At 45.2% G+C, this 14,412-nt stretch overlaps 2 protein-coding genes across 4 annotated transcripts in view; both read right to left on the bottom strand.

The window, feature by feature from the left end:
- The window catches only part of LOC113140438 (low affinity immunoglobulin gamma Fc region receptor II-like), a 56,444-nt gene that overhangs the window by 10,280 nt on the left and 31,752 nt on the right, over positions 1 to 14,412 (bottom strand). The window lies entirely within an intron of this gene.
- Positions 2,682 to 13,550, bottom strand: LOC113139174 (uncharacterized). 2 transcript variants are annotated; one of them, XM_026322202.2, is made up of 10 exons: positions 13,363 to 13,550; positions 12,484 to 12,825; positions 11,433 to 11,771; positions 11,232 to 11,336; positions 10,330 to 10,656; positions 9,820 to 10,143; positions 8,016 to 8,324; positions 6,670 to 6,987; positions 3,656 to 3,991; positions 2,682 to 3,574 (listed from the first exon to the last, which is right to left on the bottom strand). In XM_026322202.2, the coding sequence occupies exons 1-10, from the start codon at positions 13,397 to 13,399 to the stop codon at positions 3,483 to 3,485; spliced, it is 2,529 nt and encodes an 842-aa protein (XP_026177987.1). In that variant the 5' UTR covers positions 13,400 to 13,550; the 3' UTR covers positions 2,682 to 3,482. The 2 variants fall into 2 exon arrangements, with proteins under 2 accessions (XP_026177987.1, XP_026177994.1); XM_026322209.2 differs by lacking the exon at positions 9,820 to 10,143.

Raw genomic sequence — 14,412 nt, 5'->3', positions numbered from 1 at the left:
GGTTTGTGGTCACTTTGTGTTTTACCCGTTTATGCCCAGTTGTGTTGCTGTTTGTCTTTGGCTCCACAAAAATATTGTTTTCAGAAGTTTAGTTTTCCTGTTTGTTCTGAATTCATTCATTTCAAAAACCAGTGCAGACCCGTTTCCCAGTACACCATAGATCTGTGTCACATTGGCCCAGTTTCTTAGTCCCACAGCTCTGCCCTCAACCAGGTCCCAGATTCTCATAAACAGGTATTTTGGAATCCTGCGGTTTGACTTTTCAGTATATGCTGCTGGTTTATGATGGTCTTTTCTTTTAAGAAGCAGTTTTCCTCTGACTCTGTTCATGGACTTGGTTTATTGGTGACTGATCTGGTTTGAGACATTTTCCAGTGGTTGCTGACCAGTAACAGGGTGTTGCAGGGTTTCATGGTAAACCAAAGAAACATCAGAACCATGTTTAATATTTTTTTTCAAAATAAGTGTCTGATGGTCAGTAATCACTGGTTATATTGACATATAGTGAATTTACTTCATACTGTAAATGTGGTGCTGGTTCTGTTTGTTCTTTAACCTGAACTTTGTCGACTTGAACTCGTTTGTGTTACGTTAAATGGACCAATCACGTTTCTTCTCATCTGACTATCACTGAGCTGCCTCACCCTCAGGAGGCGGGGTCACCCCCCAGGGCATGCTGGGTAAGTAGTGCCCCCTCCTCCACCCGATGGACTTGGATCTCATTTCCTGATTGCACTGCTGGTAAACAAGGATCCAGGATTTTCCAGCAGACGATGTTTTTCATGAGTTTTTACGTGTCTCTCCTGCACGTTGTGATGGACTGAGACTGATAAACTGAGATGTGTCTGTAACTGGACAAACCAAGAAGAGTCAACGTGGCTGTTGACGCCATTTTCACTTTGATGAGTCTCTTTGATAAGGATTGTTGTGACTATTTGCTGAACTATCCTGGTGCTTTGGGGAACGTTGTTTCCTGTGTTGTGTTAAAGAAAAAACAGGATAATTTAATGTCTGTTTTATTGAGTGAGACTGACAGACAGATCAGTGCAGCAGTCTGTTGTGGGGAAGAAGGTAGACTGACTTACTGGTCAGTCCATGTTCCTCCTCTCACCTTTGGTCATGAGCTTTGAATCTCAGATACAAGTGGCTGAAATAAGCTTCTGTCACAGGGTGGCTGGGTGCTGACCTTAGAGAGAGGGTGAGGAGCTCGGAGTAGAGCTGCTGCTCCTCCACACTGAGAGGAGCCAGCTGAGGTGGCTCGGGCATCTGTACCGGATGCCTCCTGGACTCCTCCCTAGGGAAAATAAATATCTGCCTGGAACACCTCCAGGCACATATTTATTTTCATTCCTGCCTTAGGTCCACTACACACTAATAGGCCACTTTAACTTGATGCACTCTGATCTTTCCATGACAGCCTGTTTAGCACTGTGTTGACATGTTTTTTATTTTCTTAAGGTAATTAGATTTTTATTGCTTTTAGGGTAGAAAACATTTGTAGTTAACCTGATGCTGCTTTACAAACCTGCCAAAGGTCAGTGTTTACTGGACCAAAGACTCTGACCCATGTGCCTTTACCTGACCTGAGCAGCAGGTGTGTTTTATACCAGATGTTTAAGCTGATGTTTTCTCTGTGTGCACTTACCTTGGTCTTAATTATTAAGACACACACACACACACCATGTCAGCAGCCCTGTCCAGCACTTTACTGTTTTTATTCTTATAATTATATTAACTGAAGGGAACATGTTTATAGTGACCAAACTTTATATCTTATTATTGATTAGAGACCAGTGAAGTGTTTTAATGGGAAACCTCTAATGACCTGAGCCAAGTACTGAACAACTAAACACAAGCTCTGAGCGACCAACATTTCTCATCAGGTACCAGTCAGCTCATCACCAGCACAAGTTCTCAGCTTTATTTATTTTATTTTAACAAACACTAACCCTAACATGATATTTATATATGTAGCAATGTCTAAATGTGTCTGAGTCTTTGTTCCTGCTACATCAGCTGCAGTTTTCACCACTGTCACTTTATATTATGTTCAGTGTTAGTCTGTGATCAGGATATTGATGCTCATCATGACAATCAGTCTTCAGTCTGTTGCTGCTTTAAAAGCTACAGGCAACGACTTTATTTTCATTACATCATATTTACTGTAATGTTCTTATTGTACAGATGTTTATGAGAACCAAGAAACTGCCTGAATGTGTTTTACTGCCAAAGGGAACTGGAACCACAGTAACAGCTGGATGTGAACTCCAGAATTAACTGGATTCACTAATTATCAGAGAAACTGTGAGAAAATGAGCAGCTACCTCTGTTTGCTGCTGGATCACACTGAGAACCTTTAGCGAGGGGAGCAGAACTGATGGGGAAACAGGCGGGGTCCACGGTCCGGTACCGATCTGCACGATCTGTGGTTCTGAAATGTCGGTGAGCAGTAAAGGCTGTGGACTCTGCAGAGCGGGGTCAGAGGTCATGGCTCAGGTTGAAACCATGTGTGTGTGTTATGAAGGATGAACCTCGTCTGACTCGTGTGGCCGACGACAGAGTAGCAAACAGATGAGTGTTCTGACACACACACACTAACTTTGATTGACTTTAAAGCCATTTGAAATGTTCAGTACTGTAGTATCACTGTGACTATACAAAGTATTTATGCAGAGACATGATGTTGTTTTTGTATTTTAATATTAGTTTTAAAAGAGAAAATAAAGTTCTGATAAAGGTTCTTTTGGGTTTGGATCATGTTGTCGCTTAAAAACATCAGAGGAGGATCGAAGTGAATTCAGCCCAGCAGTCCTCTCCCTCAGGACATGAGATGAACTTTCCAAGGCCCATCTTGTCTTTCATTGGTCTGATGATGGTGCAGGTGTCAACTGTGACAATAACATGATGTTTATGGGAATGACTGAGTGAGTTGGAGCTGATTTAACTCATGTTCAGTGTAGTTTCCACTGTATGGAGTCACACTGACACTAGTCCAATATGGAACATGGACCTGGGAACAGTGATGTTCTCCAGACCCTCGTAGTGTCACTGTAACACTGTTTGGGAGGGAAAGAAGGAACTCTAGCAGAGTCTTCAATGTTCAGCTGTTTAGGAAATGTTCATCTGACTCTGTAGAGTGTGGAGCTACAGGAACCTGACAAGGTGTTGAAGCCGACTCTGGAAAACTTCATTCAACACTGGACTTTGGGTTTTGTTGGAGTCGATGGAAGAAGGAAGACATTTTTATTTGTGTCCAAATGGATGAAAAAGATATTTGGGTCATATTTGGGACATCACACCGATCACTGTGACATCACTGATCAATACTGATCAATAGTGAGTGTCAGACTGTGAGAGTCAGGAGGAGTCAGAGTGAAGAAGAAGACAAAGCGTCCTCTGTTCTTCATCCATCGTCCATCAGCTCCTTCTCCTCCATTTTCTCTCTGATCCAAAGTCAGATCTGATCAATAATCAAAGACTGATCAAACTGATTGATCAGCCATCGGGTATTTGCGTTGGATCAGTGGAGCTGCTTCTGTTCTTATGCTGACTATTTCTTTGTCCTGAATTCTCTCTGCAGAGGAGACAGAAGACAGTCAGAGACAAACAACCAGAGACAAACAAACAACCAGACACAAACACAGAGACCTCTGACCTTTGACTTTGAGATCCACCTGTTTCTCCATCAGGACTCTTCCCTCCCTGTTGTAGACTCTGCAGGTGAAGATGTCTGTGTCTCTGTCTGTTGGATGTTTCAGGGTCAGACTGAGGTCTCCAGGTCTCAGCAGGTCTTTCTTCATCTCTGTTTTGTTTCTGTAAAACTCGTCCTGTTCTTCAGGTCGGTCAGAGCCGTCCTGATACACATGGACCTTCCTGTTCTTAAAGTAGTACCAGTCCACCCACTCCACTCTGACGTCTTCAGGCAGGTCAGCTTTGGTTATGAAGGGCAGCTGGACAGACTCCGCCCCTGATTCCACCTCCACCTGTGGGACTGAGAGGACAACAGACACAACATGAGCTGGACAGACAGCAGCAGCAGCAGCACTGACACATTTTCTTTGACTGTATGAAGTGAAATACTTGTAGTGGAAACAGGTCTGACTGGTTCCAGTCTGGAATCTGTCCCATTGGTCCATTTAACAGAGACAGAGTCTGTGGTGTGTGAACAACCAACAGCACAACTCCCTGTTTCTTCACTAACTTAGTGTCATTGTCAAATGTCCAGATCAAACCTTTATTTATTGGCTCTGACTGAGGATTAGTGGCCCATGATGGAACTCCACTAACTGGGAGGACAAACTGCACATTTCCATGTTTCCATCAATCAATCGATCAATCAATAAACCTTTATTAGTGAAGTCTGGACTGACAAAGACCAAAATCAGGGACACAGTCAATATCACATGGAGGAGAGTTGCACAGTTTAGGAGAGACCACAGTGAAAGGACAGTCCCCCCAGCATTTAGGTCTAGACCTCAGGACTTCCAACAGTAGCAGAGTCCAGGACCTAAGTTCTCTATCAGGTCTACCAAAGTCTGACAAGTCCCATAAATAAACAGGGATCGACCCATTAAGATGTTTAAACATGAACATCAGTAACTTCCAACCTTTGGGTCTTAGAAATAATGTGGAGAGGAAACTTTGTATTGGTTTGCAAAGAGCAGAACAGATTTCTGTTGTTTCCAGAAAAGTCATTCATCTCAAACTGATCTTAGTTTTTGGAAATCCCAGGGGGGTCCTGATGTTTGGTTTGCACAAGGCTCAGGTCTCTGAGCTACTGTTGGGATTCTTCAAACTAGACTGGATGTTAAAATATTGGCTGCACACTTTGATTCATCGACTCATTGTTGAAACACAGACTATATATAGACCAGCAGGAGCATCAGATCCAGAAACAAACCTGTTTTCTTTGGAAACTGCTTTAATAGCGGCATCATTTTAGTGGCTCAGCTGTTGAAGCCAATGCTCAGTTAGAGAATGGTACATAATTCCTCTCAGCTTATTCCATTCCTGTATGACCAGGGGGATTTTCCATTGGGGGCCATGAAAACTTCCTTCAGCTGTTGTTCTGCTGCTGAGACCCTTTTCCTTGGTGGCTCCTGTTGTTTCACATATTGACCCCATTCAAACCAATGGAGGGACGATGCTTTTTGGTCGGACAACCAAACCATCACAGCACTTCCAGACAACTGGCTGAGACTGTTCCTCATGTAATGTCCTACTGGGATGGTCTTACCAATGGCAGACCCTGGAAACCAGTTTGGGCCTGACCTTAAAAAACACAGTGTCACTAACAAAGGGAGAGAAATCTCATTTAAAGTGCTGAACAAATCCTCCCTGTCCAATCGCTGCTTTAGATTTCCAAAGGACATGGACTCCAGCTGGTCCTTCTCTAAGTCCTCACCTGGAACAGGTGGGCTTTGGTTCTGGACTTGGACTGAGACATTCTGCTCAGATGTTCCTGCCTTCATTGAAAGGGGGTTGTTCCTTAATCAGTTCTGCTTTTCCTTCTTTTTGGAATCTTTGATTCCAGGAAGGAGAATAATCAATATTATATAATCAATGACATGTTTTTCATTCCAAGACTTGACGTCCCCAAGTGTCAATTCAGGAACAGGAGCCTCCTCTGTCTTGGGCTCAGAAATGAAATTAGAAAATACTTTGACAGGATTAAATCTACAAAAGCATCAAAGCTGTTAAAATTTTACATTTGTGTGAAACTTCTGGTTCAGATTTTTACTTCTTTCATTTTTATTTATTCAACTTAAGTATTTATGTGCCTACTTTGCTCTTTATTCTTTTTTCTTTACTTACTTTTATATGTCATTTGAGAGAGAGATGGGAAGGATGTGCAGCAGGTTAGGGTGATCAAGGACAGGGATGTAAATGTGTTGACAGGTGCCACAAGTGTGATGGAAAGATGGAAGGAATACTTTGAAGAGCTGATGAATGAGGAAAATGTTAGAGAGCACAGAGTAGAAGAGGTGACTGTTGTGGAGCAGGAAGTAGCAAAGATCAGTAGGGATGAAGTGAGGAAGGCGTTGAAGAGTGGAAAAGCAGTTGGTCCTGATGACATGCCTGTGGAGGTATGGAAGTGTTTAGGAGTAGAGACCAGCAATGTTGTCTGGTATAGAGACAGTGGCACTGAGACAAAGACAGGAGGCAGAGCTGGAGGTAGCAGAGCTGAAGATGTTGAGGTTCTCTCTGGGAGTGACGAGGATGGATAGGATCAGGAATGAGGACATCAGAGGGACAGCTCATGTTAGATGGTTTGGAGAAAAAGCCAGGGAAGCCAGATTGAGATGGTTTGGACATGTTCAGAGGAGGGACAGTGAATACATTGGTAAAAGGATGCTGAGGTTAGAGCTGCCAGGAAGGAGGCCTAGAGGAAGACCAAAGAGGAGGTTCTTGGATGTAGTGAAGGAGGACATGAGGATAATTGGTGTGGGTGAGGAGGATACAGAGGATAGGGTTAAATGGAGGCAGATGATTGGCTGTGGAGACCCCTGAAGGGAGCAGCCCAAAAGAAGAGAAGACTTTTATATGTCATTCATTCTAAGGTCTCTGGTTGTTTTATTCTCTGTTCTTTCTGTTTGTGTTTAATAAAGTTAATACAAAATAGCATAAAGACTGGAAACAGTTAGCTTAGCATAAAGACTTTGAACTGACCTTTGACTTTGAGCTCCACCTGTTTCTTTCTCAGGAGTCTTCCCTCCCTGTAGACTGTGCAGATGAAGGTTCCTCTGTCTGTTGGATGTTTCAGGGTCAGACTGAGGTCTCCAGTTCTCAGCAGGTCTTCCTTCATCTTTGTTCTGTTTCTGTAAAACTTGTCCTGTTCTTTAGATCGTTCAGAGCTGTTCTGATACACATGGACCTTCCTGTAGTTCCAGTCCTTCCACTCCACTGTGACGTCTTCAGGCAGGTCAGCTTTGGTTATGAAGGGCAGCTGGACTGACTCTGCCCCTGATTCCACCTCCACCTGTGGGACTGAGAGGACAACAGACACAACATGAGCTGGACAGACAGCAGCAGCAGCAGCACTGACACATTTTCTGTGACTGTATGAAGTGGAGGCTCAGACGTGACTTCAGAGACACTTGTGTCCTGGCTTTTACAGAAACATGGTTGAAAGAAGCAACAACAACGAGCTGCGTATTAGCGGCTTTGGGCTTCCTGTCTGAATGGACAGGTTGACTCTCCTAACAAATCCATCCACCTGAGGTGGGCTGTGTTTTTATGTGGATGGGAAATATTACAACTCTGTGATAGTCCAGGAAATAATCTGCACCCCTGATATGGAGCTACAGACCCTCTGTGTGTCCCTTCTATTTGCCAAGGGAATTCCCCAGCTGGTCTTCACACTGGTCTACATCCATCCATCCCAGCTGAGCAACAGACTGGACTCTCTCTCCCCAGATGCTCCAAAACTCATTTTGGGGAATTTTCACATCCCAGTGTTCCCCAATAACAACCCATGGGTCACTAAAGAACTGAGAGGTGTGTTCAATAAGGAAAAGGCCATATTCTTTACAAGGAACAGTCAGGAACAGAAGGAAATGAACAGGGAGGTAAAGGCTATAATAAGGAAAGAAAAAGAAGCACAAAGAGAAAGTTGAATTCATCTCCAGCAGTGAAGACCTGAGGGCTGCCTTAAATCTGTGGCTTTATCTTTCCTGTTCAGAGATCAGATGGACAGAAGCCTGTTAAGATGGATGGTATTGATGACAAGGACCTTCAAATGTGGAGTGTTGACCCTGTGTGCCTTTTTGTTTGTTTTAATGTTTGTATTTTCTGTTCTGATTTGTTCGTTATTCCTGGTGTTCTTGACAGTTTGTTCCTTAGATAATAATCTATTATCTTTGTTTTTATTACCTGTGCAAGAGTAGCACTTACATTGTGTGCGTGTGTGTGTGTGTGCGCGCGTGTGTGAACCTCACCCAAGCTGTGCCAACCAACTGCTGGTGGATTAATAAAGTTGTCTGAAATCTGTCCCACTGGAAAAACTTTAAACTCACCTTTGAATGAAAACTTCACTTCTTTCTCCATCAGGACTCTTCCCTCCCTGTAGACTCTGCAGGTGAAGGCTCCTCTGACTGTTGGATGTTTCAGGGTCAGACTGAGGTCTCCAGGTCTCAGCAGGTCTTTCTTCATCTCTGTTCTGTCTCTGTAAAACTCGTCCTGTTCTTCAGAGCCGTCCTGATACACATGGACCTTCCTGTCATTATCATCCCTCCACTCCACTCTGACGTCTCCAGGCAGGTCAGCTGTGGTTATGAAGGGCAGCTGGACAGACTCTGCCCCTGATTCCACCTCCACCTGTGGGACTGAGAGGACAACAGACACAACATGAGCTGGACAGACAGCAGCAGCAGCAGCACTGACACATTTTCTTTGACTGTATGAAGTGAAATATTTGTAGTGGAAACAGGTCTGACTGGTTCCAGTCTGGAATCTGTCCCATTGGTCCATTTAACAGAGACAGAGTCTGTGGTGTGTGAACAACCAACAGCACAACTCCCTGTTTCTTCACTAACTTAGTGTCATTGTCAAATGTCCAGATCAAACCTTTATTTACTGGCTCTGACTGAGGATTAGTGGCCCATGATGGGACTCCACTAACTGGGAGGACAAACTGCACATTTCCATGTTTCTATGTCATTTTGGTTTGTTGACGTTTCCTTTGAGACACAAATGAACAAGGACACAGAAATGATGCCACAGAGGCTCTTTCCCCTGCAGAGCCCCCTGAAGCTGCAGTGTGGAGGAGGACTCTGCTCCCCAGACTGAAATCCACAGCAACTCTCTGCTTTAACCCACTGGGTTTGTTCATGGCTCTGACTTTGACTCTGCTTCTGCTTTTATTGGCTCTGAGTTTGAATCAGCTTTGAACTTAGTTCAGAGATTTGTTGTCTCTCGTTTTATTGATCCTGTTGTTTGTTTCAGTATCAAGGGACTGAGCTAAGGAGACTATTAATAAAATGATCCAGAAACTGGATCCTACAGAAGGAAAAGTGTCTTAAAGAGCTTGGCCAGGAATTCCATCCAAGGGACAGTATGGTGGAAAATCTACTTTCTGAACTTTGAGCAGACTTTCATGGTGACGTCTTAAAGAGCAGAGAGGGACTTTGTGCTCTGAGAGAAACAGAACAAAGAAAAGTCCACTCAACCAAAACAGAGCAAGTAAAGAGAACCCAGATGAGTCTGTGGATTGAACTGCTCCTGATGTAAACTTCATGAAAACTAAATACAGTGATGAAGCTGTAAAGCCTGAACTGAAGCGGTGTGTAAGCACAGAAGACAGGCTGAGGAGAATTAGATAAAAACAACAACAACAATCAAAGACCAGAAAAACAGCCAAAACAGTTTTCTCTGGATCCTCCAGAGCCTCAGAGTCTCAGACTGGACCACAACCTCGACAGTGCCCCCCCCCCCCAGCACCACCAATATCAGACTGACTCTATGTGGTCACCTCCATCATCATCCAGACGGCACAACAGTCTGTGGTTTCTGGTTTCTGGGGGTTTCCCTGTTTCCAGCTGGACCAGAGGGTCCACTGCTGAGCACCATGGTGGAAGCAGCAGGTCCTCAGAGACCACAGCTGGTTTCTGTCTATGGTCAGAGGCTGATATCAAAGAAGCCAGGACTCATGGGCCTCACCTGAAAGACTCTGGTGAGAAGCTGTCTGATGAACTAACCATCTTCTGCCAAGAGTTCAGTCCCACTGTGGCTGAACTGAAGCATCTTCTCATGTTGCTGCCTGAGCTTATCACAAAGACTGGAAACAGTTAGCTTAGCTTAGCATGAAGACTTTCAACTGACCTCTGACCCAGAGCTTCACTTGTTTCCCTTTCAGGACTCTTCCTTTCCTGTAGACTCTGCAGGTGAAGGTGTTTGTGTCTCTGACTGTTGGAGGTTTCAGGGTCAGACTGAGGTCTCCAGTTGTCAGCAGGTCTTTCTTCATCTCTGTTCTGTTTCTGTAAAACCTGTTCTGTTCTTCACGTTGGTCAGGGCCGTCCTGATACACATGGACCTTCCTGTCATTATCATCCCTCCACTCCACTGTGACGTCTCCAGGCAGGTCAGCTGTGGTTATGAAGGGCAGCTGGACAGACTCCGCCCCTGATTCCACCTCCACCTGTGGGACTGAGAGGACAACAGACACAACATGAGCTGGACAGACAGCAGCAGGTGACTGTGATCTCTCTCTGATCCACACATGAAGCTTTTAAAACTCTGATAGAGCAGATTGGACTGGGTCTAACAGAATTTCTCCTCTAAATCCAGAACTGAAGACTGGGGCAGTTAGCTTAGCTTAGCATAAAGACTGACCTTTGACTTTCAGCTCCACTTGTTTCTCCATCGGGTCTCCTCCCTTCCTGTTGTAGACTCTGCAGGTGTAGGTGTTTGTGTCTCTGCCTGTTGGATGTTTCAGGGTCAGACTGAAGTTTCCAATTTTCAGCAGGATTTTCTTCATTTCTGTTCTGGTTCTGTAAAACTCGTGCTGTTCTTCAGGTTTGTCAGAGCCGTCCTGATACACATGGACCTTCCTGTTGTCCTTGTTCGTCCACTTCACTGTGGAGACTTGAAGCAGGTTAACTAAAGCTCTGCAGGGCAGCTGGACAGACTCCGCCCCTGAGTCCACCTCCACCTGTGGGACTGAGAGGACAACAGACACAACATGAGCTGGACAGACAGCAGCAGGACTGACAGGAACAGCAGCTCCCTGTTCCATCCTTCTCTAACAGAAACCAATGGAAACTAGTTTGTGAATGAAGACATGTTTCATTGTTCCTGACATTTGGAGCAGTTCCCAAAGAACGAGTCAGGAACCAATCAGATGAATGAATCAGTAACAGTGTTCCTGAAGAACTGACTCAGGGACTGTGCAGTCCATGATGACAAAGGACTGAGTCCAGACTCTGAGACTCTGTTAGTGAGATTATTGGGAAACTACAGTTACAGACAAAATCCAACAATTACACAGCTGGATAGAAAAGGTCAGAAACAACAAGAACATGTTTGTTGTCTGGTCCCATTGGACTGGAACTGGACTAATGACTGCAGTGTTACTGAAGTCCAGGTTTCAGTCCTGATTGAGGATCATCAGCAGCTACTTATTAGAGACTGATTCATTCTCTGTTTGGTCCTGAAATGAGCTGAGACACAGTCAAAGATCAACTACAGGAAACATGGTAACCAGCCGCATTATGGGTAATGTAGTAGTGACATACCTGTCCTGAAGTAGTAACAATATATGAAGAGACCCACAGCAACAGCAAGAACCACAAGAACCACAGACACAGCATCAAGACCTTTGGCCCAGGGTGGAAATGGATCTGTGAAGAAGAGAAACATAAAGAACAACATGACCTCTGACCTGTACCTACAGTTGTGACCTCTGACCTGTACCTACAGCAGGTGTTGGTGCTGACCTTTGACCTGAAGCTCCACATCTGCCAGTCTTCGTTCGTTTCCAAACGCTGTGATGGTGCAGGTGTAGTTGCCGCTGTCAGAGAGGCGGGGTTTTCTCAGAGTGAGGCTCAGGTCTCCAGTGATCAGAGCGTCAGTTTTCATCGACGTTCGATCGCTGTAACGCTGGTTTTGGTCTGTGAGGTCATCACCTTTTGGGTAGCACTGGTGGATGGTTGAAGGCTTGAGGTCGTAGCGGCTCCACACCACTGTGGGGTTCATAGGTAGTGAAGAGATCTGACAGGGCAGCAGGACTGACTCCGCCCACTCATACACCTCTACACTTAAGGCATGCTGGGAAACTGAGGACACAGAGACAGAAACGTGCATCAGTGGTTCAAACTGGACTCAGATGTTGTTGCTGACTAACACTTGAACAAACCAAATGAGGACCCTCGGTAACCATGGTGAAGTGTGAGGATGCTCTGTTCTCCTTCACACACGTGTCACATTATAAAGAGTTTGGATAAACACTGATTGTTCTGTAGCTGCTGTGGAGCTGGAACAGACTGTTGTTCCAGAGGTTTTTCAAATTAAAGCCAGATTCTAGTGAAGCAGTGAAGGGGATTATGGGTAAGCACAGCTGGCTGAGGCTGACGGACACCTGACGCCTACGTCTCCCAGATCTCAGCAAACCTCAGTGGAGTCCTGCATGCTGATTGGCTGATCTGACTTCCTGCTGGGAGGAGGTGGCGTTGGACTAGCAGCAGGAGGGAACAGCTCATGATTTTCTCACCTGTTTCTGCTGCTTCCACCTTTTCTGTACTTTGTGGTTTGATCGGCCCCGATCGGCCTGATTGATCACACGAGTATAAAGCAACAGCTACTGGACGGAGACGCAGGTTCACATACAGGAAGTGACACAGATGTGTAATAACTGAGTGACGATCAGGTCAAAACTGTTTTTACAGACTCACCTGAGAAGATTCTCCTCTGATCCTTATACGTCTTGTTCACAGAGCATCACTAGAATTATTATTTTACTTTGGGTATGTTTCTATTGATGGCACTGACCTCTGACCTGTAGCTCTACATTCATCCTGCTCAGTTCTACTCCCTTCCTGTGGACAGTGCAGGTGTAGTTGCCGCCGTCAAAGATGTTGGGTTTTCTCAGAGTCAGGCTCAGGTCTCCAGTTTTCAGAGCCGCAGTTTTCATCGACGTTCGGTTCCTGTAAATCTGGTTTTGTCTGGTCAGATCATCACCGCTCGGCAGACGTACATGAACAATCCAGTCCTTGAGCTCCTCTCGGCTCCAAACCACCTTGGACCCCTTAGAAACAGAGACACTGACCTGGCAGGGCAGCAGAACAGACTCCGCCCCCTCATACACCTCCACACCTGAGGCATGCTGGGAAACTGAGGACACAGACAGAAGTGTGGGTCAAGTCTCAGGTAAGTCAACACATCAAGTCCACAGAGACAACACAGGGAATCAAACCAACATTTGGGAGGCCAAAGAAGGACTTTGGTCCCTTTGAGGACAACAGGGTTTGACAGCACCATGTTTAACCGTCGGGATGAAGTTTATAGAGTTATTGATTATTATTTATCGATCAGGGACACTCGCTTCCGTGACCCCAACAAATGTGGTGACCATCGACGGTCTGCCTTAAGGGTCTGAGGACTGTCCTGGTCTGAAGATCCAAGTCGAAACACCTACACCTGGACCCTGCAATTGGACGGTGGGAACCAGGACTTTAACAAATTTAGGGCCAATAGTCCACAACGGGACCCGCACAAACATGGCGGAGGAGGCAAATAACAGAGGCCTGAACTGGGTGTGAGGGTCGGGGTTAGTCCTCCTGGTTAACCTCGACCTCGTGTCTGCGCACGAATCATCCGACATGCTGGACCGAACCGAACCGAGCCCGGACCGTCAGGCGGAGAACTCACCGGACAAGAGGCTCAGAAACACCAAGAACATCTTCATCTTCTGTAAAAACCACAAAAGGTCCCGGTAGACCCGCTGCTACCGGACCAGGTTCGGGTTATTGGACCACAAACTCCCCCTGAAAAACGGACGCGCCAACAAAACTTTGCTTTCGATTTCAACAGGAAGTCCGCTGTTCTGCAACACGCCTTCAAAATAAAAGCCTCAACATATTGGCGTTCCTACACATTAAAAGCCGCTGCTCCCTCGGGCCTTCTGTTGTGTTGAGAACAACTATAGACATGAAACACAGATGTAAAAATGTATTTTATGTGTCTATGAGAACAACTATGTTGATTTATTCCCTGTCCGTTCTGAAGGAGGAAGGAGTCCTCACCTGTTGCTCTTCCAGAGGTTCATTTCCTTGATCCCATTCCTGGGTCTAAGGACTGAGGGGGTCCAGACTGTAAAGCCACTGGAGGCAGATTTGTGAAAAGGGTCCTGCTGTTTCCACCATGTTTATTTCCTGTCTTATATGTGACAACAGCACTGACGTTTCTACTGTGAAATGATCATTTTACGTGACATTGATGTAAAACTAGACAATAACCAGGTAACTGGCTAAATGTCAGTGTGATTCATTTATATTGTAGACCAGGACAACTGAGCTCTGTTTGCTGCAGTGAGACAAGTCTGTGCACGTTGGTGTGAAGATGTTTTAAAGTGTAAAGCATCATATTTAAACTAACACATGTAGAACAGTCTAGAGGTTGAGTCATGGCAACTGGACTTCTTGTTTTTAGGTTTTGGGTCCCAGGTTGGTTTCACTCCACCTCTAGACCCATAGGCTCATAAGGTGAACTATGTAAACCAGGTGACAGTCGTTAGACCCACAGTCCTGAATTGGTTTCACACCTGGTCTGAATAGGATCTAATGGACTCATGTGACCCCTATGAACATAGTTTGGTTCTCTGATAGTTCTGAACATTGTTCTCTACACTGGGACTTTCTGAAACACCTGCTACATAGGGAATGGGACCAGGTGTTTCCTCTGTGGATCTTGAGGCTCAGC

Source organism: Mastacembelus armatus, chromosome 18 (genome assembly GCF_900324485.2).
Source record: "Mastacembelus armatus chromosome 18, fMasArm1.2, whole genome shotgun sequence".
In the NCBI taxonomy this organism is placed as follows: domain Eukaryota; kingdom Metazoa; phylum Chordata; class Actinopteri; order Synbranchiformes; family Mastacembelidae; genus Mastacembelus; species Mastacembelus armatus.
The sequence above is the reverse complement of the archived record's forward strand: the minus strand, read 5'-3'. Positions and strand labels throughout refer to the sequence as shown.

Excerpts from the sequence above, each read along its gene's own strand:
- LOC113139174 (XM_026322202.2), bottom strand. The coding sequence starts at position 13,399 with ATGAAGATGTTCTTGGTGTTTCTGAGCCTCTTGTCCG. Across the intron at positions 12,826-13,362 it reads GTTTCTGAGCCTCTTGTCCG|TTTCCCAGCATGCCTCAGGT; the intron begins GTGAGTTCTCCG and ends CTGTGTCCTCAG. Across the intron at positions 11,772-12,483 it reads TGTAGAGCTACAGGTCAGAG|TTTCCCAGCATGCCTTAAGT; the intron begins GTCAGTGCCATC and ends CTGTGTCCTCAG.